The sequence below is a fragment of the Carassius gibelio genome, chromosome B14 (assembly GCF_023724105.1).
Source record: "Carassius gibelio isolate Cgi1373 ecotype wild population from Czech Republic chromosome B14, carGib1.2-hapl.c, whole genome shotgun sequence".
In the NCBI taxonomy this organism is placed as follows: domain Eukaryota; kingdom Metazoa; phylum Chordata; class Actinopteri; order Cypriniformes; family Cyprinidae; genus Carassius; species Carassius gibelio.
Genome location: NC_068409.1, coordinates 25,977,666 through 26,001,599, shown reverse-complemented (window position 1 = coordinate 26,001,599; position 23,934 = coordinate 25,977,666). Strand labels below are relative to the sequence as shown.

General features: G+C 38.7%; 1 protein-coding gene across 9 annotated transcripts in view; it reads right to left on the bottom strand.

Moving 5' to 3' along the window:
* The window catches only part of diaph2 (diaphanous-related formin 2), a 382,480-nt gene that overhangs the window by 54,387 nt on the left and 304,159 nt on the right, over positions 1-23,934 (bottom strand). For all 9 annotated transcript variants that reach the window (XM_052574739.1, XM_052574746.1, XM_052574744.1 and 6 more), the window contains 2 exons: positions 7,856-8,020; positions 1,264-1,399 (listed from right to left, as the gene is read on the bottom strand). In XM_052574739.1, coding sequence (XP_052430699.1) covers positions 1,264-1,399; positions 7,856-8,020 — 301 coding nt within the window. The remainder of the gene's footprint in view (positions 1-1,263; positions 1,400-7,855; positions 8,021-23,934) is intronic.

Below are 23,934 nucleotides of genomic sequence, written 5' to 3'. Positions count from 1 at the left end.
CAGTGCAGTGAGTACATCGGATCTCTCATGGCAGGAATTTGCCCTGAATTTGCAAGCTGCATTGAGACATCTTGACACTTTTTTCTTTCTTTTTTTAAACCGAACCACATATTTCTTTTCAAAACGCACAATTTACAGGGCTGATATGTGCATAGCTACTGAAATTTGGCGCATAGAGGACAATTTGTTTTTCATATCCAACCAGTTTTGCTGTAATCTAAACTGAATTAAGCTATTGTCGACATGGCCCCTTTTCATCTCAGAAATGAACTGAGCAAGCTTGCAAAAACTTAATAGTTAACTCTCAACTCCATTTACTAGGCCAAAGGCAATCTGCCAATCCATTATCTGTCTGCTCTACAAAAGCAGTGAACCTGAGATGCTTATCTTTACATGTGACCTACATCTTCTCTGGCAGGGGCCTGTCAGCGCAGCCTTATACTGATGCCGGTTTGCTCTACACTTTCATGCAGCAATGGCACAAATGCTCCAGCAAATAAAACACATAGAGGGCCAAAAATGAAAGCAAAATGTGAGTGAAAAGCAACGGTGGGGGGAATATGAAAAAGTTTTTCATCAGTTTCCTTTAAAAATAAATGTTAAAAATGTGATATGAACAATAAAAACAGCTATAAATATTAGCACTGTAATTGTACAGCTGTTGTAATAATAATAATAGTAATAATAATGATAATAAACAAAAACTATTAAATACTCTACAGTTCAATTGAATTTGACTGATTTTAATAGATTTTTTTTTTGTTGAATAATTGTATTAAATAATAATAAAAATAATAACTATCATTTATTCTGGTGGTATTTTAAACAAAATAATGCACTTACAGTTTTCGGCCGGTAGTCACCCACCTTTTGCAGGTGGGACAAAATGTTTATTTCTATTTTCTTAAAAGAGCTGTTATGGTTATCACTGCTGAAATCCCTTTGGTTCCGGCTGGATTTCACACTGGTGTGTTTGTCATTGTAATTAACATCATTGTCCTCAACATTTACTTGACAGATATCTTCATATTCCTGTCACTGTTTTCTTAAACTGTGACAGTTACTTAATCATTAAAACATTCTCAGCCCATCTAAACTGAGTGTACATTTAGTGTGAGTGAATAGGCCGCCAAGAGTGTGATTTTTCACAGAGGAAGTGTGGCCCTGTCCCTCCATCACCATCACCACCCCTACAGTGCTTAGAACCGTGTGAAATCGTGATCCGGGCTGCAGTCGGGCCCCGGAGGGGCAGTAGCGCCGTACCTTTGTTCATGTCAATCAGCTGTTTCTTCTTCTGCTGTCTCTCTAGTTTCTCTCGCTCAGCTTTCTCCTTTGCCAGCTTGGCTCTCTTGATCTTCTCCTCCATCTCCCTCTTCTTGTGATTCTCCCGCACAGCATCCTGAAGTGTCAGAAAGAGAGAGGCAATGAAATTAGAGGGCAAATTAGAAGTCTGTGGAAGATAAAAGAAAGAAAATTCCAGCACAATTCTACCACTGAAGAAACCCTATAGACTGCACTCTATAATGTGGAGTGATAGACTAACAGTGAGTGACAATGGCAAGTCCATACACAATGAGCTGATAATGCTGAATCTACACCTGCAGATCTCCACAGACTTCAAACCTCTGGCATTGGTAACATATTTAGATTAGGGTTCAGGATGTACATGAAAACAATGATACATTTGATTTTAGCACCCAACACACATACATTCTGTGTATATCTATAAATAACTTTAAATCCCTTCTTAAATTGCGAAATCTGCATGGAAAATGTTAAGCAAGTTCACAGAATTCATCTCAACCTGCTTAAGGGCTAAAATCACACAGCTCTTCTGGGGCGATTTTCTGCTTACAGTGAAACAAAAAAAAAAACAAAAGCACAAAAAAAAACAAAAAAAAAAAAACAATGAGTGCTGAGAAAAGGAAGCAGGCAGCGATTGTCTAATTGAACATCAAGATGGCTCCTGATACTGCCGTTGTCCCCACTGAGCTACAATCTCCATACGCATTAATGTGAAAGCAGAGAACATATCGTCCATCCTGGCTATTTCCAGCAACTGAATGCCAGGATGTTGTGGTGGCGGCGATGCTGGCTTGGCTCCGGCGAGAGGGAGAGAGGCCTGTACACAGACACACAGAGATATCATCCTCCTCCTCTTTTCTTTTGTAAATGCCACGGAGGTGTCAGGCGGTATAAAGACGTCGAGAGAGCTAGGCGGAGACGCTTAGAGGGCACGGAGACACAGCAGAGAAGAGAGAATAAGCCACTTCTTCTTAACCTTTCCAGCACAGCAAAGGTCTCTTCACCCCAGGCCTGCACCACTAACCTGACAGGCCTTGCCTTAAAGGGAGGAATAAGTATTTTGTGTATGCGTATGTGTGTGTGTGTGTGTCTTGTTCGTTCTTCGTACGACATAATGAGTGTCGACAGTATGGCCCTTTCAGACTCCCTTAGGGTTTCCGACGTGCATGTCGTGTTCGGTTCTGAGACACAAGGAACATGGCTCCAGTGTGGGATGAGAAAAGTACAGCTCGACATGGTGGTCAATAGTGGATCTGCCGTCAAGCCTGAGAAGAGGAACCCATACACTCACTGTCATCTCTTGAAAGGACAAGGACAAGGATGAACATGAGAGAGAGAGAGAGAGAGAGAGAGAGAGAGAGAGAGAGAGAGAGAGAGAGATGCACCTGTTCCAAATCTGCATTTTGCTGCAAAACTATACGTCAGCAATGAATAAACACAATACTTGTTCTAATAAAAAGTAATTGAGTCAGCATGCATATGGCTGTCCTTCAAAGAGTGTGAAAAAGAATTCTATATTCATCTATTCATGGCACAGAGTGACAACAAACATTAGCATAAACAATTCTTCCTGTTATTGTGATTTCGCATTTTCAAATAGAGTATTATGAAGCCACTGGATTATGGGTCTCCAAAACTGACAGTTCAATCTCAGTCTTGTAATTGGAGATAGCATCAAACTCATCGTCAAATGTTAGCTCCTTATTGAAAAACCATTTACTCATAGCGACAAAAATAATTCCTGCTGGCAAAAAGTTTTTATAAACAAATAAACAATTTTGACTGCAAACACGATTACACAACATAATTATCTCACTCTCATCAAACATGCAAAAACCCTAATTACCATGGCAACAAACATGTTTTCAAACCTTTGCCTGATCCCAATCAGCTCGGGGCAGTATTTATGATTTTATCAATTTTCTTAATTGTGTTTTAGGTATTAGGAAGCTTTACATGAGATAAACAATACCCAGAGGGAGTACTTTTGAATAGCATTCTCATGGCGCAAAACGTCGGCAGTATTGACTACAAAAGACAGAATTGCATTAGCATAAAGCAAGAACGATGGTGGGATGCGTGCAATTTGCTGTTTCTACATGCAGCACATACGTTTGCTTAAAAAGAATCAAATGCACAGTTTAGACTATGATCGTGTTCTCGCTCGAGGATGGCCCTGAAGAGCATACATCCGAGCCACACAGTCTCAAGCAAATTTGTTTCTCGTGGTCACAGTGCCTCTGACTGTTGCCAATTCAAATCGCATCCCCATCGGTCCTGCCTGCCAGGGAAGGCTGATATCTCATGGCTGCAGATACGCTCTATGCAAACCAAAGGTAAAGGTTAGTAAAAAAATGAATAATAAATGATCGAAGTAAACAGGAAGGATTGAAATCTGCAGGAAGTCCTGTGGTTGTCAGTGGTGGCCACCAATCAATATGTTAAGGCAAATTAGGCTGGCTAATTGTGTTTGCACACTAAATAATCCAAAGTCATTAAGAAAGCTGATTACAGGGGAAAAGTCTTCCTTAAAACTCTTTTGGTTAATTAGAGTTCTCATGATGGGCTATTTAAAAATGAGAAAGATGGCACTCAATCTGTCCATCGGTGTTGTAAAATACATCATTTATTTACACTCATGTCTTTTCAAATCTGTTTGACCAATAAATAAATAGATATATTATTTCCATCAGAAATAGTTTTTCTTTTGTGTTCTGCAAAAAAAAAGAAAGTCACACAGGTTTGGAACAACACGAAGGTGAGTAAACTAATGCACTAAATGCATTTTCATTTAATTTTGGGTTAAATTATCTTTCAAACCCAAAGTTAGTAGATGGATTTGTATTAATAAGATCAGACACACAAAATAGTAACAATTTACAAATGCATCCATCTTGAGTGAAGAAATTGTGGGAGGATTTGATCAAATTTTAGTTGGATGAATCACCAACTAGATCTGCTAATATGAAAGACGATGATGAACAAGAAATTTAACACTACATTCTAACACTAATCAACACAACGTATCCACCTGGGAAAAAGCACATTCCGTGTAAAAACGCTGTCGTGAAATCTCTAGATTGGTGAGGCGATGCTCGGCGGCCTGCTGTCCTCAGTAGTGTTTGCTCTACTCTAGGAGAGGGATTGCTGCGGAATTGAATTTGCCAATATGGACTCCATCTACCTCAGGTGTGTTTATGCATGCTGGCAAGCACAGGATAGGATGGTGTCCTTCCAGACAGCCACTGAGGACTAGAAGTCTTTGTAAATATATTCGCTGGGTACATGTGCAGCAGAGTGACACTAAGGAAGCGTGCTCTTGCTGAAATCCTGCGTTGTGGAGGTGGCTTTGTAGTCTCTTCTGTTTGCCCAGCCTCAGAATAGAATATCTGAATAGCCTTGTCTTATGCACTCGGACAAAAAGGGCGGCTCATCCCACAGCCAGGAGCTCTATACTATATTTTTTTTTTTGGGGGGTTGGAACCATCATATATGCATTGCCCTACATGCAATGCATAAACACTTGGCTTCTGCGAAGAGAGCGAGAGAAATAGAAGACAAAAATCCACACCACAGATGGGCCTATTTGGCCAACACAAAATCTACACTAACTAAACCACATTTGATGATATTGGAGTTATTTATTTTTTGGATCATATCCCCCATTAGTTTTCAACAGGCTGTGAGAGGCCTACAAAACTGCCGAGAGTGAGAAGTGGCCGATGTCGTGTGTGTTGACTCAAATATTAGACTACTCTGAAGGGACACTCCGTTGGGTTTAATTGCGATCACTCGCAGACGCTGTGCGACTGAAATGAAAAAGCAGCAGCGATGACATCACACTACATCACAATTTCTATTACTTGCATCATCATTATCATTATTCCCAGAGCCGTCATAATAGATAAAGCCAATGGCCCTCGATAACTGTTTTCTGCACATATTCACCCAGAGATGCACGTTCACACATGTGTTCTATTGATTAGCTGAGTCACACTTGTCATGCACCGTCACCGTGGCTCAACCTCTGCTGACTTTACTGGAGTAATCAGTGGCTCACTCAATTAACAAGTGAGACTGTTAGTTCATCACCATCTGCTGCGCTTTGATAAGGCATTAATACACTGATATTCACCCACAGCCGCTAGTCAGGATTACATACAGAAGACGAAGACGCAGTGGGAGGTTCTCTCTCTCTCTCTCTCTTTCTCTAGCTCAACTCTGGATAAACTGATGGGACAATCTGAAACAAAATTCATGTGCTGAAATCAAATTTAGACCAATAGAATTTAACAGTGGGTGGGCCTTCGAGGCAAAACCAAGTGACTGACAAAATGTTCTGTGTCTGCCAGTTACAGCCAACAGCATTTACTGCTTGTCAGTTCATCACATTATGCCTGGTTATGACACAAAATAACATTCCCAGCATACATCAGAGCTCTCTTACTAATGCATTATAAGCTTGGTTGGCCTTCTGGATTTTTCACATAAAAGAAAAAAGAAAAAAAAAGAAAAGGAAAAAAAAGGGGAGTAAAACGCCACAAAGGGAATGATCCCGGCGCCACTGGACATCCGGCTATGTTTGTGTTCTCCACCAGCTCTGCTCTTCTCAGCATTGAAGTCTAAATCAGTGATAACTTATTCATAAAGAGTTATTCAGTTGAGAGAATAATTTATTTTCATAGATGCTCCTTTTACAGCCGTTCAACGCTGCATCCTGGAGGGAGTGCCGTGTAATGTGTGTTGCTAGGCTTTGATCAGGGTGACTGAAAGTTAGTTTTTAGATATGCTTGGGAGAAAGTGTGTGAGAGAATCCACAGACAAGAAGAACTTGCCATTGACTGTAATTGTTTTGACGACTTTGAGCATACCTTCTGGACGTTGCATTAAACTATATGAAATATAGGCAGAAGTAGGAGAAATGAGGAAACTTAACTTAAATATATGTGTAAAAAACAATCTCCAGAGGCTGCTTTCAGCCATCTTTAATCAAGCCAATATTAAGGTTCCATTTACAAATCAAAATGACCCAAACCCAGGGTGCCTTTAAACACTGTGAAGCTAAAAAGTGTGAATGTTCTTTGAACTGTACGGCAAATGGAGTTTTTAATGCAATGTTCTCAATTCAATAGAGTTGATCAGCATGAAGGTTTCATCATGTGTGTAGTAAAATAAAGTTTGTTGGTGCACAGAAAATGTTGTCAAATTTTATCAAAACATTTATGCAATTAGGCATTAAAAAACTTCACATAAAAGTTATTTTAAAAGGTTTTATGAGAAACCATACAGTTTTTCTACTTGTTACTTGTTTATATGGATTTTTTTTTGTGAAATTTACTAGTACTTTCTGAGTGAAAATTGTTTCTACATCTTTTTTAGTGTACATGCAAATTACCTAATTTAAATAATCATTCCAAAATTAATGGCTATAATTTTTATGATTATAAAAGATCAATAGTATAGTATTATAAAATATGTATATTAAAATAAATATTTTTACATACAAGTTTTAAAACCTGTTCTAAATCCTATCTCTCATTTGTTTGGGAAAGACAAATATGATTAAATCACAAAAACGAATAAATAAATGAATAGTTTTACACCCACAATTTCAAGAATCATTTTCTGTAAAGCTTATTAATATTTTGCATAAAAGTTTTCAAAAGTTTCATTTGTATAATCCCTAAGACCCATTCAGATTATAGAGAGCAAATACAAGTCTCGAAGTACCTAAAAAAATATCAATTAGCAGAGAATCTCATATCTTCTTTGTACAGTGAGATGTACTTGAAACGCCTCTTTCGGTTTCACACTCAGTCTGGATAAATCCCATCCTATCAGCAATAACCTAGTCCTACCTGTCTAAACCCCAAGCTGGGATTGTGTTTTTTTTTTTTTTTTTTTTTGACAGGGAGGAGGCGTTACCTTGATATCCACGAAATACGAGGCTAACGAAACTCTGAAAGGATAAGAAGCTTCTGAGACTCTTTTATCTGCATAGAAGCCACACGTTTGGTAATACATTATACATTCCATTCTCAGCACAGTTTATGTATGCTTTAATCTGCCCAATAAGCCCGTCCTTCCATCTCCTCACCCCTGTGAGGAAAACGTCTTTATCAAATATGATAAAATAAGCTAAATCACCACATGCACTTAAGACAAGGCCAGCAGCTTTAGTTTAGAGCTCTTAAAACTATGTACTGATAAAAATGCTGTATACGTACGAAGAAGAGAAAGCGATGAAGTTAGAAAGAGAATTGTGCTCTCAGATTCCAAGTTATAGAAGCTGTCAAAGCAATCCTAAACTTAATTATACTGCTATCCAGCAACCCTGACCTGTGCCGTTCTTGCTGTGCAAAAAGCATTGGAAATATTAATTAGAATATTATCTGCACTTGCTCATGAAGACTCTTTTTGGAAGCCAGATTTATACACATTAGAGAAAGAGCAGAAACTATCCGACTCTCTTCAACCTTGAGGAGTGCAAAGAGCAGAAGAACAAAGCGCTCTTTTGAGGATAAACAGGCGAGAGTGCTGCCGTACTCACCATGAAGAGGTTGCGGAAGTTAGCCAGGTCTCCGAAGAAGTCCTCGATGCTGATGGTGTGGGGGTCGAAGGCGAAGTAGCTCCCTAGGCTCTCGTACAGCTTCTGCATGTTCTTGTGCATGGTGGAGAGCTTCTCGTACTGCTCTCGCGAATGCTTGGAGAAGCCGTGAGAAAGGATATGGTTAAGGAAGGACAACCGGTGCATTGTACAGTGATGGATACACATGGACAAACAAAGCAACTAGCTGCCCTCCAAATACTTTAACAAAGAAGTCACCTACAGAAAATTGAGAAAAACCACTGCTTCTTTGCAGAGGTCAGGCGAGACAAACAGAGGCATTCAATAACCCCTCTGTCTAAGTTTGGAGTCATTGGTGCACTGAGCTATTAGCACCGGTGCAAGAGTGATAGAGGAGCGTAGTCTGGGGGACTAACACAGATGCTGGAGGGAATAGCTGATTGCAGTCATTGTTGCATTGTTTTTCCCAAAAAAGAGCGGTACGCCGAACCCCCTGAGAGATGCGCTCTGTAATTTAAAGAGCAGATGAAGGCAATGAATGGCTATTGACAGCTCCTGTCGGGCATGTGCTATCTTGCAGCTCACGAGGCACACGTGGACCATCCATGGCCTGGTAAACTGCACACACACATGCAAACAAACAGGTAGCACGCAACAATAGAGCCTCGCTTTCTTTTTGCCACATGCTAATAAAGCTGCACGCCGTATGTAGACTGTGATTTAGCTACACGCATTCAAGCCTTATTTCCTGGGGATTGTGTTTCCTGGATTCAAAGCAGTGCGGATTGCCCGGGTTTGCCCCTTTGAAGGAAAAGAGAGGCTATATCATATCAACGCCTGGCATTTTATTCAAGGTATTTGTATCAACTGCTCAGATGTGAGTCGGATTGTTTAACAGTCATTATAGGATGCGAGTGCTGTCCCAAGAACATCTGTTTGCAACAGGTTGAATGGAATCTTCTTTCTATTTTCTGATGAAAATTGAGTTGAGAGGGAGGGTTTTGCCTGATTATTAAAGCTGAAGTGTGTTGTTTGTCAGTGTTATAAAACTTTCTCTTATCCCAGTTTAATACGTAGAGTCGACAATGCCAGTTGTAGCTTATATTGTAAGCACCGTGGCTCTGCGATGCTGCCACAATATTGTTTTGTTTGTTCGAGTTTGACAACCACGCTGAGACAGAAACACTATCAGACTATCTGTTTGTCAACCAAAAGCAAATGGGCAGAGTGTTTATGAAACCTGCATGAAAAATGATTATTATTTATTATTACAAATCCATTTGGTGACATTAGAGGGAGAAAAACATTTCAGCTTGAAAAGAGCTAAATAATTATTAAGGTTGAATTCTTGTCCATTGTGCATTTAATATTTTTTTTTCTGCAAAATAGTAGGGTGCTTAACAGAAATTGTAAATTTGAAAATGAAACATTACCGCGCAATAAGATGTAAGCCTAAATTAAATATAAATACATAAATTATTATGATGCTTCTTCTTTTTCCTTGAAAAAAGTTTTAAAGTTTAATTCAATAGCAATTTCAAAATGTATGAAATGTTCATAGAAAAGCTGAAACACAATTAGAAAAAAAGAGAATATGTACATTTAATTGATTGTTGGTGTAATTATCATTCCATTACCTCTTTAACCTCATTCCATCCATCCAACAATTTAAAAAAAGCCTTTCTATTTATATGTGTAATATGTGCACTAAAATGAATAAAGAGTAGAATAATTAGAGCATGAGAAAAACATAAGGGTTAGTGTATACTCTTTTATATCGCTACGGCTTACACAAACAATACTCTATTCTCACAGTCCCAGCCACTCACTGAACAGTGTTTGAGTCTGAATACCTGCAATAGTGTCTGAATGTGTGTACGTCTTTGTCCTTGGGGCTGAATTTTATGAGCTCTTTTGACAAGCGCAAAATGACTTCCTGTTTCTTTTAAGCTGAAAAATGAAGCAAAAATCCTCAACAGGTTGTGCAACGTTTTCAACCCCACATACTTTAATATCTTGTATTTGAGCATGCTCTGCTTAAGACGAGGAATGTGGATATAGCAAAATCAAAGCAATAGAGCTTTGAGGTTTGGTCTCGATTGGATACAGTGCCAAAAATACTGCCTGTGCCTGAGAAAAAGTGTTCGAGAATATGTGGGAGTGTTTGACAACAGCTCATCACAGTCATACGTAGTTCCACTGGACTGGGCCGAGCCCTCACCGGCTATTATTTCCACATCAAAGATTTGTCACGTTGACAACGGCTGACATGCACGGTCCAATATCAATCCCGGCTTCTCCTCCAAAAGCAATTCCTTCAACTCCTTCTCTTGCTTTTTCTTTGCCTCAATCTCTCTCTCTTTTCTGTTACCTCTGTAAGAACTTTCAAAGTATACTCTTCACGCTTCTTTGTCACCCGTGTCACCTCTGCTTCACATGCTGGGGTGGAGAGAAGTTCCTGGATAAAACATTATTTGCTACCTTCTCCAAAGCAACCGCCGTATGTTGGTTCTCTCTCTGTCTCCCTCTCCAGCTGTCCTCAAAGCACAAAACGAACACAAGTTTCCCCAGCAACATCCATATTTCACTATACAGAAAGGATAGCATTTCTCTCTTATAGAATTGTGTTCCTTTTTAAACTTTCCATACAAATAAGTAGTCTCTGTGAGATGTTCCGACAAGACAGATTTAGAAAAAATAGTGTACAAACTCCCTTTAACCTCATTACTTGACAAAACTACTTTAATGAAATTCCAACAAAGAAGCCCAGAGAAGAGATTCCGCACATCATCCATTCAGCACATGATAAATGTTTAAAATTCTGTGAGACGGTGTGAAAAACAATTGTCTTACTCTAAAAAATGGCCAGAAAGTGAATTCCAAACACTGCCACCTCTGAAGACTGCCATAAATTACCTTGTTTGTTTACCTGTGTGCTTGTATGAGTGAATAAAATGGTGCATGGCTCCCTCAGGCAAGGCCAAAAAGCCTCCTTAATAAATCTCTCCTAACCCACTTCCATTAATGTTTATTTAATGCTTTTCTATGTGCCTCCTGGCTCTATGCTGAAAGGCAGACACTACGCTTTTAGTGTGGATTGACTTACCCCCTCAAGCCCCACAGCCAAACTACATGCATCCCACCCCGGCTCGAAGTGGAAGGTGGCCGCACTCTCACCAGGCCGGCAATAGGGACTGCATTCATGGCTTTAAAGCACTCGTCCGGGGGAGAGTAGGGCAGAAAAGCATCTCTTTTTTTTTTTTTTTTTTTCTTGGTGGTCTATGGGCAACTAATGGCTTGCCATTGGGAGATGGAGGAAAGAAAAGATATTTCCAATCGTGATGTGGCAGTTGTTGGTGTTTGGAAATAGCACAGACAGAGAATGGCCCTGTAGTGTATCAGAGGGTATCTGTTTGCTGTATTGATCCACTGAAAGCAGACTGCACTGTTGCACATATTTAAGGAATACTTTACAAAAAAAGCCAATATATATATATGTTTGGCTTTTTTTGTAAAGTATTCCTTAAATATGTGCAACAGTGCAGTCTATATATATATAGGTGTAACTATTACTAAGTAATTAGTTACTGTAATTCAATTACTTTTCCATTGAAAATTAAAGTGAGGGATTACTCTTATTTTTTTATGCAGTTTTAGTACACTTCTAATGCAATTGAATTTAATACTGTGTATTAACTGTAGAAAATGTATATACAATTCAATACTGGATTTATCATCAAAATTTTAAGTCTAACCTTGCTTTGTACACAAATCTAATAACACTGTTGAAGATGTAACTAGTAACTAATAATTAATAAAAAAAAAATTTGTGTGTGTTACTTGCCCAACACTATCCATATGATATGCTTTGTGTTCTGAAGCGACCAAAATGTGTTAAATAAACATTGGAAGAACTTGCATTTTTTAGTAAACCACCCCTTTAAATCATTGAATGGCACTTACTGTGTACTTGCATCATTCGTGACAATGAATATGAACAGTGCCTCCCTGACTGAAGGACAAGTTGTTCAGTAGTTTATGCAGTAAAAAATAAAGGGCCGCCTCATTAACATTCATCTCCAGGAAACAATCTGAGTGCCAAATAATGACACTTCCCTTCAGGCAAACATGAATAAAAATAATAGAAGCCCATTCCACATGAACCCAAAGAAGAGTTTTATCTGTAGCATGAAAATATCGGAGGGCGAGGAGAGAGAGAGAGAGAGAGAGAGAGAGAGAGAGAGAGAGAAAAGTTGAGTTCACTGTAAACCATGAAAATAATTTGAATTGTACTAAATTGAATGACACAGTTCTCTAAATTCTTTGAGGGTTTCTGGACAGCATCCAAAGTAATTAACACAGCACCTTGGATGGGGATCAACAGAATGCCACCAGCAGGCTTTCCACCACACGCCTTTCCAGCCCGCTACCACCGCAGTCCTCTCTGCACTTAAAAGCTGCCAACACAGCCACGACTGTCAGATAGTATCTCTGCCGCCTCTTCCACATGTAATTAAGCCGTATTGTGCAGCTGTACAAGCAATCAAGCGTCTGAACTCAATCAAAAACTTCACTCACACCCTGTTAGGGTACCTCTGGAAAATTCGGAGTGCACGCTACTGATTAATGGTCTATTATTGACAGAAACTCAAGCCTAGCATGCTGTGATTTGAACAGTAATGAGAACAGCCATGGCTGAAACAAATTTTTTAAAAGGGGAAAAGTAGGTAATGGCTTAGGCAGTAATGAAGGTGATGAGCACTGAGATTCTGATGACTCATTTTGTGTGGCTGTGGAATATTTGAGCAGAGAGGAACAGAATGGGACACATTTCTGCTGATTCACCTGTTCTGAATTGTACACTAGGTAGGGAAGCACATTGATTATTCTCTCTGAAATTGAAATGAAACAGAGGCCTTTGCGCAACATTGTAGACGACTGCTTCTCTAAGCAACATCGCATTTGTTTGCTTCATGGCCAGATATGTTAAGAAGCATTTGAGTTGTGCTGGGTAGTTTTTTAGATTTATCTAAAAAAAAAAAAAGCAATATTACACAACAAAGGGGATTTCAAACTCAAAAGGACTATATGAAAATATAATGATCTCGTATTAAGTAACCCCTTTCTAAAATTTACAATATAAAAATGTTCTTTCTTTCTTTCTTTCTTTCTTTCTTACTCTTCTTACTTACAAATTTGATTACAAACTGGTATGTCATTCTTTATTCTCTGGATTATAAAATATATTTTGAAGAATTTTTAAATGTTTTATTTTTTCACTCCATTCGTATAAGCAAAATATGAACGCATATTTGTCTACTTTTTATTTAATATATAAAAAAATAAATTTAAGTACACGGGAAGGCAAGGACTAGTGGTTAGAGAGTATGACTCCTAACCATAAGGTTGTGGGTTCGAGTCTCGGACGAATGAGGTTCCCTTGAGCAAGGGTGTGGGTGTGTGTTCACTACTGTGTGTGTGCACTTTGGATGGGTTAAATGCAGAGCACGAATTCTGAGATGGGTCACCATTCTTGGCTGTATGTCACGCCACTTTCACTCTTTCATTTAATATTTCAATTTGTATTTTCATTTGTTAAGCTATAAATCTTGTACTGAAGTAAACTATCTGGGAAATATTTACTTTCTAGTAGACAGCGAATATCTTAAAATTATTATGCCAAAATACTTAACACCTTAAACTGAAAGTCAAGCAGGGCTAAACACACTTATTTTAATGTTCTACAGACCCCATTGCAGCCCCTCAGTCTGAAAACCCCTGACATAGTCTACTGTATATACGCACTGTACGTTCAATCAGAATACAGCTGTCACACTTGTTTATAACCAAAATGAATGTTAATGTATTCTGTGTGGCAGTCCACACCTACAAGTGAGAGCTCACACAGGCCCGCAGACATGCGTCAGCGGGCACACACAAACAGACACGAAACAAATGGAAATGAGGTATTTTAACATCCACACCTTCATTGGCACTCAGACTCGCTCAATTCTCTTATCAGTGAGTGGAGCTGACAGCTGAGAGTGAATTGTGCATGCAGATCAGATGTGTAGCGTCAGCGCGAGTCTCCACCTCCAGGCTGTGTGTTCTACACTGCCACATTAACCTACAGAGCTAGGGGTCTAATTTCACCTCCACACACAGGCTAGTAATTAAAGCCTGGGCCCCCAGCAATAATTGGGATGTGATGTGTCGATGGTAATAGGGAGGCAGCGGATAAGTGAATTCCTTCCTCGCCTTGCCTCGCAGGTGATGTCGGGACCTCTTGTCACATCACGCTCCCTGTCACATCAGCCTGGAGAGGCCCTCTCTTCCTCTTCATTTGAAAAATTAAAAGCAGGATTCAGAGTCAATTTCACTGTCAATTTATTCTTCATCTCTGCAAATGAAATATTTATGGATCTGGGAGATTGGTCTCGGATGCTTCTCGCACCAGTATCCAGATGCATGTGAAGTGGAGCTTGTGGAGTGCTGTCCAAACAACCATCAAGATTGCAGGATGGTGCAAGCCAAAGTAAAAAAAAAACAAAAAAAAAAAACAGAAGGTTTAAAGAGGGTTAAAAAAAAAGAAAGAAAAGGATATCAGCATCCCATGCCTACAGGTGAACTAACAGCATGTCTGTGGCTCAGCACATGAAGAAACCTTAAGGCTATGTGTTGATTAGATACACTAACACCGCTAAGCCATCAGAGGAAGTGTGAAGTGTTAGGACATGTTTGTTTTTTTTATTCTGGCTAAAGCAGAGTGCTACAGAACATCATATATATGGACATGTAATGTGCCTCAGCGAAGATCATCATTCATATCAATGCTGTTGGCTCTGCTGACCTGATCTTGACACCAACAGATGTGCTGCGTCTCACACATTCTCTGACGGGTTCTACATGCTCTGTTTTTCACATCGGTGCCCTGTCACATTATATAAAAGGCATTCACATAAGCTTTTGAAGGATGAGCAAATTAAACGAAATTATATAAGTAATAGGACGAGTTCCATTTAATGGTGAACAAAAGGGAAAATCACTTAAAGAGAGGATGTAGGGATTCTTCAGATTCATATCATACCTTGATAACTTACACTAGCATTAAAAAGTATTGTGAACTGTTAAAAATGCTGTGGTAAATGAAATTTCAATCAAATTTTGCCCATTCGAAAATATGTTTTAAATGCATGCTGTTTCTCCATTTGGCAATGGATAAAAATAAACAAAAAATAGAACATCTAAGCAATATTTCAGTCCTTGGTTGTACAACAGCAAAAAATACTACTATGATAACTGTCACACTCCCAAGGACTTTTCTCATTTTATTTATTTTAAATCAGAATAATAACTGCTACTGAATCACAAGGGCATGCTATGGTTTAAAAGTTTGGGGTATAACATTATAAATGTCTTATGTTAATTTTGATCATTTCAGTGCCTCCTTGCTGAAAAAAAAAAAAAGGTGATTTCAAACTTTTGAACAGCACTGTACATTAATATGTATGACTTTCTTGTCCACTCTACATATACTTGACTAACAACCATTTGCAAATGTCCTTCACAAAGGGATACAATTGATTACTTCCATTTAAAAAGCAATTTCTTCGGTGAACTAATGCCTTCTAATCCAGATCTGTAATAGGTGCTATTTTACAGACAGTGTGACTGTAATTTATTCTAAAGCCATGCACACTATGCTCCTGATAGTGTCCCTCAGGCAAGATGTTGCTTATGCTATAGGTGCCTCCTTTCAGTGTATCTCTCAGCATGCCTTCACCTGCTAGCAATTAAGTTTATCACTCCTAACGAACTGCTCTGTGATTACACGAATTACACAATTGGTTTCAGCGATTGCTATCATACAGCTGCTGAAATGAGAACAATTGCAGGCTTCTTCGTTTTAATTGAAAACCACATCGGCATACAGCAGGCTGCTTCGAGGGAGAGAGAGAGAGAGAGAGAGAGAGAGAGAGAGATACTAATAATGTGAGATAAATCACTGAGACATAAGGGGAAAAGACCGAAGAAGGGGAAGCCTCTGGATTATAGCGTTTTAATAGTTACACAAGCTTGCCTAGCTGGTTAAAAGCAGTGGTCTAATAAGGTATACCCCCCCCCCCCCCCCCATTTTACCTTTCCATCAGTGATGGTGGTTCAAACGAGCGTGAGAATGGTTCTCAGGAGGGTGGTTAATATATTTCCCGAGCATGCCTGTAATCAAGACTAGTAGGATTGTTCTGATGGAGTCCCTGCTGAGCTGACTTTGAAGTATGCCTCCAGACGACTAAGTGTTTTAAATGTCAATAGAATTGGAGGTTCTCTTTTTTTTTTTTTTTGGACATATAAACTTCTGTACAAATAGCTGGTCTAAGGGCTTAAATGCTTTTAGCTCTGCACAAATTGGATCGATGGGGAGCACTTTTGCTGCAAAGCGGAGCTTTCTCCTTTTTGTTTTCTATTTTATTTCATTTCATTCCTTATCTTGTGGTTGTTATTACTTTAATGAGAGTCTATTTATTTATTCCAAGGAAATCAATTCCGACACTATTTAGATAGGCTGGGCAACTCATCCTCAGGATGTTTGCCAGGCTCTGTGAGATTGTTACATGTGCACACACCCAAAGAGTGAGAGAGAGAGAGAGAGCAAGGGAGAGAGAGAGAGAGAGAGAATCTGAAGTATTGATCAATCTCTTTCGGTTGAAGCAGCAGGGTGCTGTGACAAGCAACAGCTCCATTCAATATCCTTATCATCCTCCCAGTCTTCAGCCTAACAGCAGGTCACACCAGAGCTGAAGAGCTGAAGGAACATTTCGATTCCTTAAGCCAATGAATTCCATTAAAAGACCACTAACACATTTCTTTGTTCGTAGGAACTTCAGCTTAATGAAGTGTCCAAAAAGAAAAAAGAAAAAAAAAAAGACAAAGAAATCTACTGAAGCACCTGAGGTGGACCTTGAACTACTTATAAAGTGATGATATATAAGTCAGGCAAATAAATAGCTGATAATTAGCATCCCATTCTAATCATCTGTAAATGCACACTGGCTGTTCTCTTATGAACGTCTTTTATAAAAATAATAAAAGTAAAATCTTTTTTTTATCATCAGTGGAAATGGTGATACCTTTTTCAGGATTTTTCTGAACATTCAAAAAACAGCATGCATATGAAATATTTTTTAGAACATGATAAATGTCTTCACTTTTGTGTGTGTATATATGTACAGCTAATAAATGCCGTGGTGAAATAAATATAATTAACAGCTCATGAACTCAATCTGTGTGTTGTGAATGAAGGTTGTTGCAATCTATAAAGGCTCATGTTCACAGCTGGTCCAATGAGTAATAATCAGCAAATTTAAGTATCGAGTTCTGCATGCACCCTTGCTGGCTATAAAAAGGAAATTTTTCTTGCGTGCAGGCTCTCTCTGATTGGATTAAGTGCAGACATGATACAAATGAAAATCATATTTACGGTACACCGTCATATATCTACTGTCGACCCGTGTCAAGTCTGGGGAGAGGAGAGCGTGCTGGAATAATGGAACAGTCTCCAGTGGAGACAAGAAGGCACAGCCACTATTTTTAGCAAATTAATTTAAGGCTCTGAATAATTAACTGATAATTATCTGGCAATCAAGAGTGAGATAAAATGATCTCTCACAGTTTCTCCAGCAAAAGCTGAGGAGCTTTACAGGGATGCTAAACTGACAAGGAGAATGAGACACGTATCCTGAAGGCAAGTGGATTTGCGAATCATTAATGTCTAATGAGTGACAGGAAACTGGCGCCCACACAGTGTTTGTTTGTGACATAACAGAGGGGATGTGAAAAAGCTGTCTGCTCCGGCCGGGGCCGATCAGAAACATGTCGCAGAGCTGACGCTCCTTCACGCAAACATCTTTAGAGAGTGTGAATATCCCTCCAGCACAGAGGTGTTTTACAGCGGACAGACCTAGGTGAAATGTTTTAGAGTGCAGCTGCATGCTAGATGGTTACTGCCATGATGAAAGCGATGCATTCATTTGTCCTTTCCTATGCAGCACCGAATAGAAAAAAAAAGCATTCCCAAATAACACAGATTCTCAAGGCTAAAACATTTCTAGCATGAATATAACTGAAGACATTGCATGTGTATCAGTGACAATACATGCCCTGCACATGACACTGGCCTTTACTTATTTTATATGATGTCGTGAGAGAGGGACACCTTCACACAAATTCGAAGATATGCAAGGATATAATGTTGTTGGTCCAAGGTTGTGGATTTCTATTAAACTAAAGATGCAAGAAACCCTGAGAAAAATCCAACAGCTTCTTGTCAATGCAAATCGGCACTTTCCACATACAGTGTACAGAATAAAGTCAATGAAGCCATTCAGAAAAGACTTGTCACACTAAATATTATATAAGCTTCATATATATGCATGCACGAATACTAAAACAGTGTAAGGGTGGAATAGGATTGGGCACATGTTCCATACTGAATTTCTTTTTAAAGATTTTTTTTTTTTTTTTTTGTTTTTTACATTTGCATACGTTTATTAAGTAAAGAAAATACATTGCAACACTTACCAATCAATTCTTTACTTACCTTTATTCAAACTAGTTATTTACACATACATGTGTAAATACATATATGTATATTATACATAATCATATGTGACCTATTTTGATAAAAAAAATGAGTTGTCACTGAAAGGTGATGAGTTTGCTTTTATGATAAAAAATAAACAAATAGATGATAATAATAATAATAATAATAATAATAATAATATATATATATATATATATATATATATATATATATATATATATATATATATATATATATAAGCCAAAATCACCACTTTGTGGAGGTATGTGGGTTTAGACACATTGAATGCATTTGAAACAACATACTATTCATGCTAGGGAAATTTTGTGTTACATAATAGTTCTGACTACAAAAAAAAATAAAAATAAAATAATATAATGTAATTCAATTTAAAAACCTTGGCATTTGTTGTTTTAATGCATTACAAATATATACTTTTCAATTAATGGAAAGTGCCTACTGTGATGATGTGGCAACATGGTGGAAAATTAGTGCTTTTATCCCCCCTCCTGGCTTTGTGCATGTTAAGTGAAGAGAAAGAAAGAGGGAAAGCGAGGGCCTTTATGCCCTAGATAACTGCACACCAGCCAGCTGGGCAGACAGCTGATGAATCGCCCAAAGCTATGTGTTTGTGCTTCAACATGTGACTATCAAAGTGTCTTACGACCAGTTGCCAATAATTCCCTCTAGACCTGCCTCTCGCTCTTCCATCCATCCATCCATCCATCCATCTATCTATCTATGGCTTGCTCGCTCCTCTCCTCCTCCTTCCCCTTTCTGAAGCTCTTTAAACATTGTTCCACTAGCATATTCATGTAGAACCATCAGTCAAGCTAACTATATCAACCTGTCAATCCGTCCATCTCCCTGTCACTTTATTTTTTCCTCCCTCGTTTTGAGTCCAGCTCTGTGGAGGCTGATATCTAATTTCAAAACACTGTACCTTCACAGTGCCAGAGAGCTGCAGAGAGACACAAGTACAAATGGAAATGTGGATTGCACCCAGGCATCATCTGTCTGACAGCTGCTTTCAATATCAAAAAACAAGCCTTTCACAAGCCACATAGTTTACACACAAATAGCAACTCCTTTTAAATATAAGACAACACACAGAGAGAGAGAGAGAGAGAGAGAGAGAGAGAGAGAGAGAGAAGCAACTTTTCAGTGGTAAAATGCTTCAGATGATGGATATGTAACTGGCTGGACACACTTGACTATTGTGTCATTTACAATAACGAAACGTCTAGAGAAGCTCAATTACTTTGGGTCTTGAGATGTGCATGGCGAGAACACGCTACCTACTTCCAACTGTGCAACCTTTTATGAAATCGATGCCACAGCTAAATGTGGCTTAACTATAGCCCCTGTCGAACGAACAGAGAAAAACACCCACAAACAGATAAATCCATCCACTTACCATAACTGTATTCTTCGTCGCCGACTGACAGCATTAATATCAGCTATATTAGACTATTTCTCTCTGAAATAAAAACTTCAAGAGCTACTCGAGCATCTTGGTGCTAACGAATCATCTCTCATTACGCTCATCCAGAGTGCTATGGATCAGCTAAAACCTCTCTCTGACAAGGCAGTGTCTCAGCGATGAAAAGGCTTGGCACAACCTTGACATGTTCAATGCCTGCACTTTGATTAAGGCCAGGGAAAAGAGTGAAAAATCCATAAATATATCATCAAGCCTCTGCAGGGAGAGCCATGGAGCTCGCCGGCAAGTCTGATGCCTGCCCAGTAAACAGACATTTGAAAAGTCCTGTCTTCAACCTCCACAAAAGAACACTCACGTCTATTCTCCAAACACACATCTCAGAGAGATGCTTCAAGCCCCTTTAAAGGATCGAAAATGATAGCAGCAGTCCACAAACACCCAGACGTTCAGCACATGTTTTTATCTAACTAGAAGAGGTCTGCGAGATGCGTGGAAGCTGAGGGTTTTAAAAGAAAGGACACAAAGAGATATGAAAGTCGACATGTTTTGTCCACAGAGATCATTGGGGATAAGTGAGATTGATTGGATGTGCAGACTGGAGCTGTTTAAACAGGAAGAGAAGCTCCAGATGCCACCAGCATGGGAGCCGCATTAATCTAAATGGAGCTCGGCACCTTCTGCAGGTGCTGTAGGATGAAAACAAGCGAACTCCATTTCCATTCGGAGGCGGCCATGTTGTGTACTTGGTGACATTCATTTGCGCAATGAGGGATCTTAGAGTCTCTCCGGCTCCTCTCATTAACATTAACCGCTGCAATTCAGAGCCAAAGCTCATTAACCCACTTACTTTGCTAATTACCTTTCCTCTGCTTTTTATTATCTACTTTCCGTCAGACCTGAGAGAGGTTAGTTTGAGAGCCTTCCATTCATTACACGGATGCTCTATGCTCTGCGAAAGATGCGGAAAAATGTAAAAAATGTATTTATGAGTAAACTCTTCCAAAGATGCTTGAAGGACTGAATGGATTCATTTCAATGTTTTAGCAAAGAAGCATCTCAGTAATGAATCACTTACAGGTTTAGTGGCTTCAATACAAAAGAAGCATTCATAATCAGATTTGATACAAACCTGTATCTAAGAGCAAATTAGTTGCTTTTTTCATACGTAACAGGAACTAGTCTGTCATGAATAGAGATTGGGGAAAAAATTCAGAGATAAATGGTATTTGCTTTTTTCTACGCTGTCTATTTATATATAGATATATATAGTTTATGCTATAAAAGATAAGTGATTTAATGCCGCAATCTGGACCTCTCCAGTAGAAACATCTAAAATCCCAAACCAGATGAGTTAATTTCTTCAGTTCCTTTAGCAGACTACATTAACTTCCGCAAATCCAAGTGAATGCCAAAGCACTTGTTCATTCTGCTCGTGTCATTTATTATGGCAAAATAAGAGAATATATGAACTGAGGAGAAAGCTTTGCTCTTTGGCTAATCGTAATTAGGTGCTTAATTGTCTACATCATATGCATTCTCTTGGTTGTGACTAGTAAACATACAAAGAAAATGGCTTCTTTTCATGAATAAATCAGCCTGAGCAAGAGACTGCAGTTTAACAGTCTCTCTGCTCATAGTAATTACACAAAACATTCTGCTCACATCTCAATGCACTGCTAAAAAAACAAAACAATGCACACTGAAAAAGAAAGCGCTAGAAATAAACCAGAGCATACTTGCATTTCGTTTTCACATCTATCTTGGTATTGCAAGAAACAACAGATATGAGCTCTTAACTTATTAATTTCAGTGTTAATTAAAGCTTATAAAAAAATAAAAAAAATAAAAAAATAAAGAAAATTACACATCTTTCAAAACAACGAATTTGGTCAGTGTTGCAATAAAAGTATATGCCATGATGATATACTGTCATATAATGCATTCTCAAAAAAAAAAAAAAAAAAAGTAAGGATGACACTGTGGCAGTATCCTCAAAGGGACACATATGTACCTTCCTTAGCCCTAAAGGGTGCATAGTACCTTAGAGTAGTAATATGATCTCTTAAGGTAGTAATTTGTACTCTTATGGTACAATTATAAATACTTTAGAGGTGAAATCAGAGCAAATGTGTCCTATTGAGGGCACTGCACCAGTGAACTGTTATGCCCTTCAAGGTACAATGTATTATTATTATTATTTTTCCTGAGTGTGGATCACCATTTAAGAAACAAAAATATTGGAAATATTAATTTAAATGTAAATAGTACACTAACTCAAACTAAATATGAAATATAATAATATTTGAAATTAATTCATTTTAATTTAATATCTGCAGCAGTTAGACATATATATATATATATAAAGAAATTAGTTTAAATAGCATGATAATTCTACAAATATGCATTCATTTTTACCTTTAATTAGATTTCCGGGTGAGGTGAGCTGGAACACCAGAGAACCATTGAACAGAAACGATCCCACAAGGAACTGATAATGCCTCATCAGCTGGTATGTGCGTACACGTGCACACGCCTGCTTGATTAGCTCATATATATCCTCACCAGGAGGATCCCGAGCCAGGCCTCACGCTGCCATGCGAGATTAGCCATAACTGCTGTTTTATGTCTGCTCTTCAATTTTCAAAATCCAATTTGAAAAAAGGGAGGGGAGGTGCTGGGGCCTCAAACGATCACACGCCCCAATATGAGGCCTATATTTGGAACAATCATTTGGAATTAGTACCGACAATGATTGGAAGCTTTATCAAATAATACTGACCGGGAACTCTGCGGCTGTTTTAGTACTTTGCATTCCTTATTCGTATGCAAATTGCGACGCTTACCATTGTGTCTTTTATCGTTAGCTAGCAAAGCAGAGCCCGTGTTATAATTGCTGCAATGTTTCATGAAGTAAATTTGGAAAATGAAAGAGTTGTTGCATTCCCAGGAGAGCAGCAGCTGAACCTGTGGCACCGCAGCAGTTGAAAGCGTCCCTCTGAGAATGCTCACCGTCTCTACTTTTTTCTTTCATTCTGAAGCATAAGAAAGAGTTAACAATCCACTTTAAGACATAGTCAAAGTGAATAAGGGAATTAGAGGAAGAGAAATCTTATCTCCTAACATCCCCTCTGTCTCGATGAAAAGCTAGGCACTAGACAGATATGGTGTTAGAGCAAATCTCTGAGATATACTTTTAGTGCAAATTGTAACTTGGAACTGACAAGCTTCTTCCTGTGATCTCCCTGAACTGCTGTGAGTGGCAAGTACGTGGCAGAAACCGCATGGCCCTTTATTCCCCGAATAAGTGCTGGCATTTTCTTATACGTTGACTTACGTAACACAATTTCCCAGTTTGCAATGCAAAGAAATTAATTCTACTATTTCGAAATTAACTTCAATTTATGCGCTTTAATCAAATTGCACCTAAGAAGCATCATCTAAGCTAAAATCCTCAAACATGGGAAAGAAAGGCATTTGAATATTCTCACAGACTAAAGAAAGAAAGAGACGATCGCATTAGATAGTGGTGAAGATACTCTTCACTGATGGAAGATAAGCAGATATTGTGAAGGGATTAAGTTATCAAAGAGGATCAAGCTGGTTGATAAGTGAGATTCCTGGCAAATATGCATGATTGATAAAGAGACACAATGATAACATTGTTACCTGTGCAGATATCTCACACACAGACACACACACACACACACACACACACACTCACATTTGGTTTCTGCTATAGCTAAGAATTTGTGCAAGCGACACATTGCTGTGCCAGGCAATGCAACACCCTTATTAGACGCTATATGAAGACCAGCAGGTGATCTGAATTCTGAAGCATCTCTTAGAAGGTCAGTCCTTTTCCCAACGAGACTAACCAAACAGGACTGTAACAGATGCTCAACCTGTACACAGACTAATGTCATTTATAATTGGAGAAGTGACATAAAAATTAACAACAGAGAAAAAAAAAAGAAAGAAAGAAAAATACACACTTTGTAGTGCGTGAGAGGCAAATAG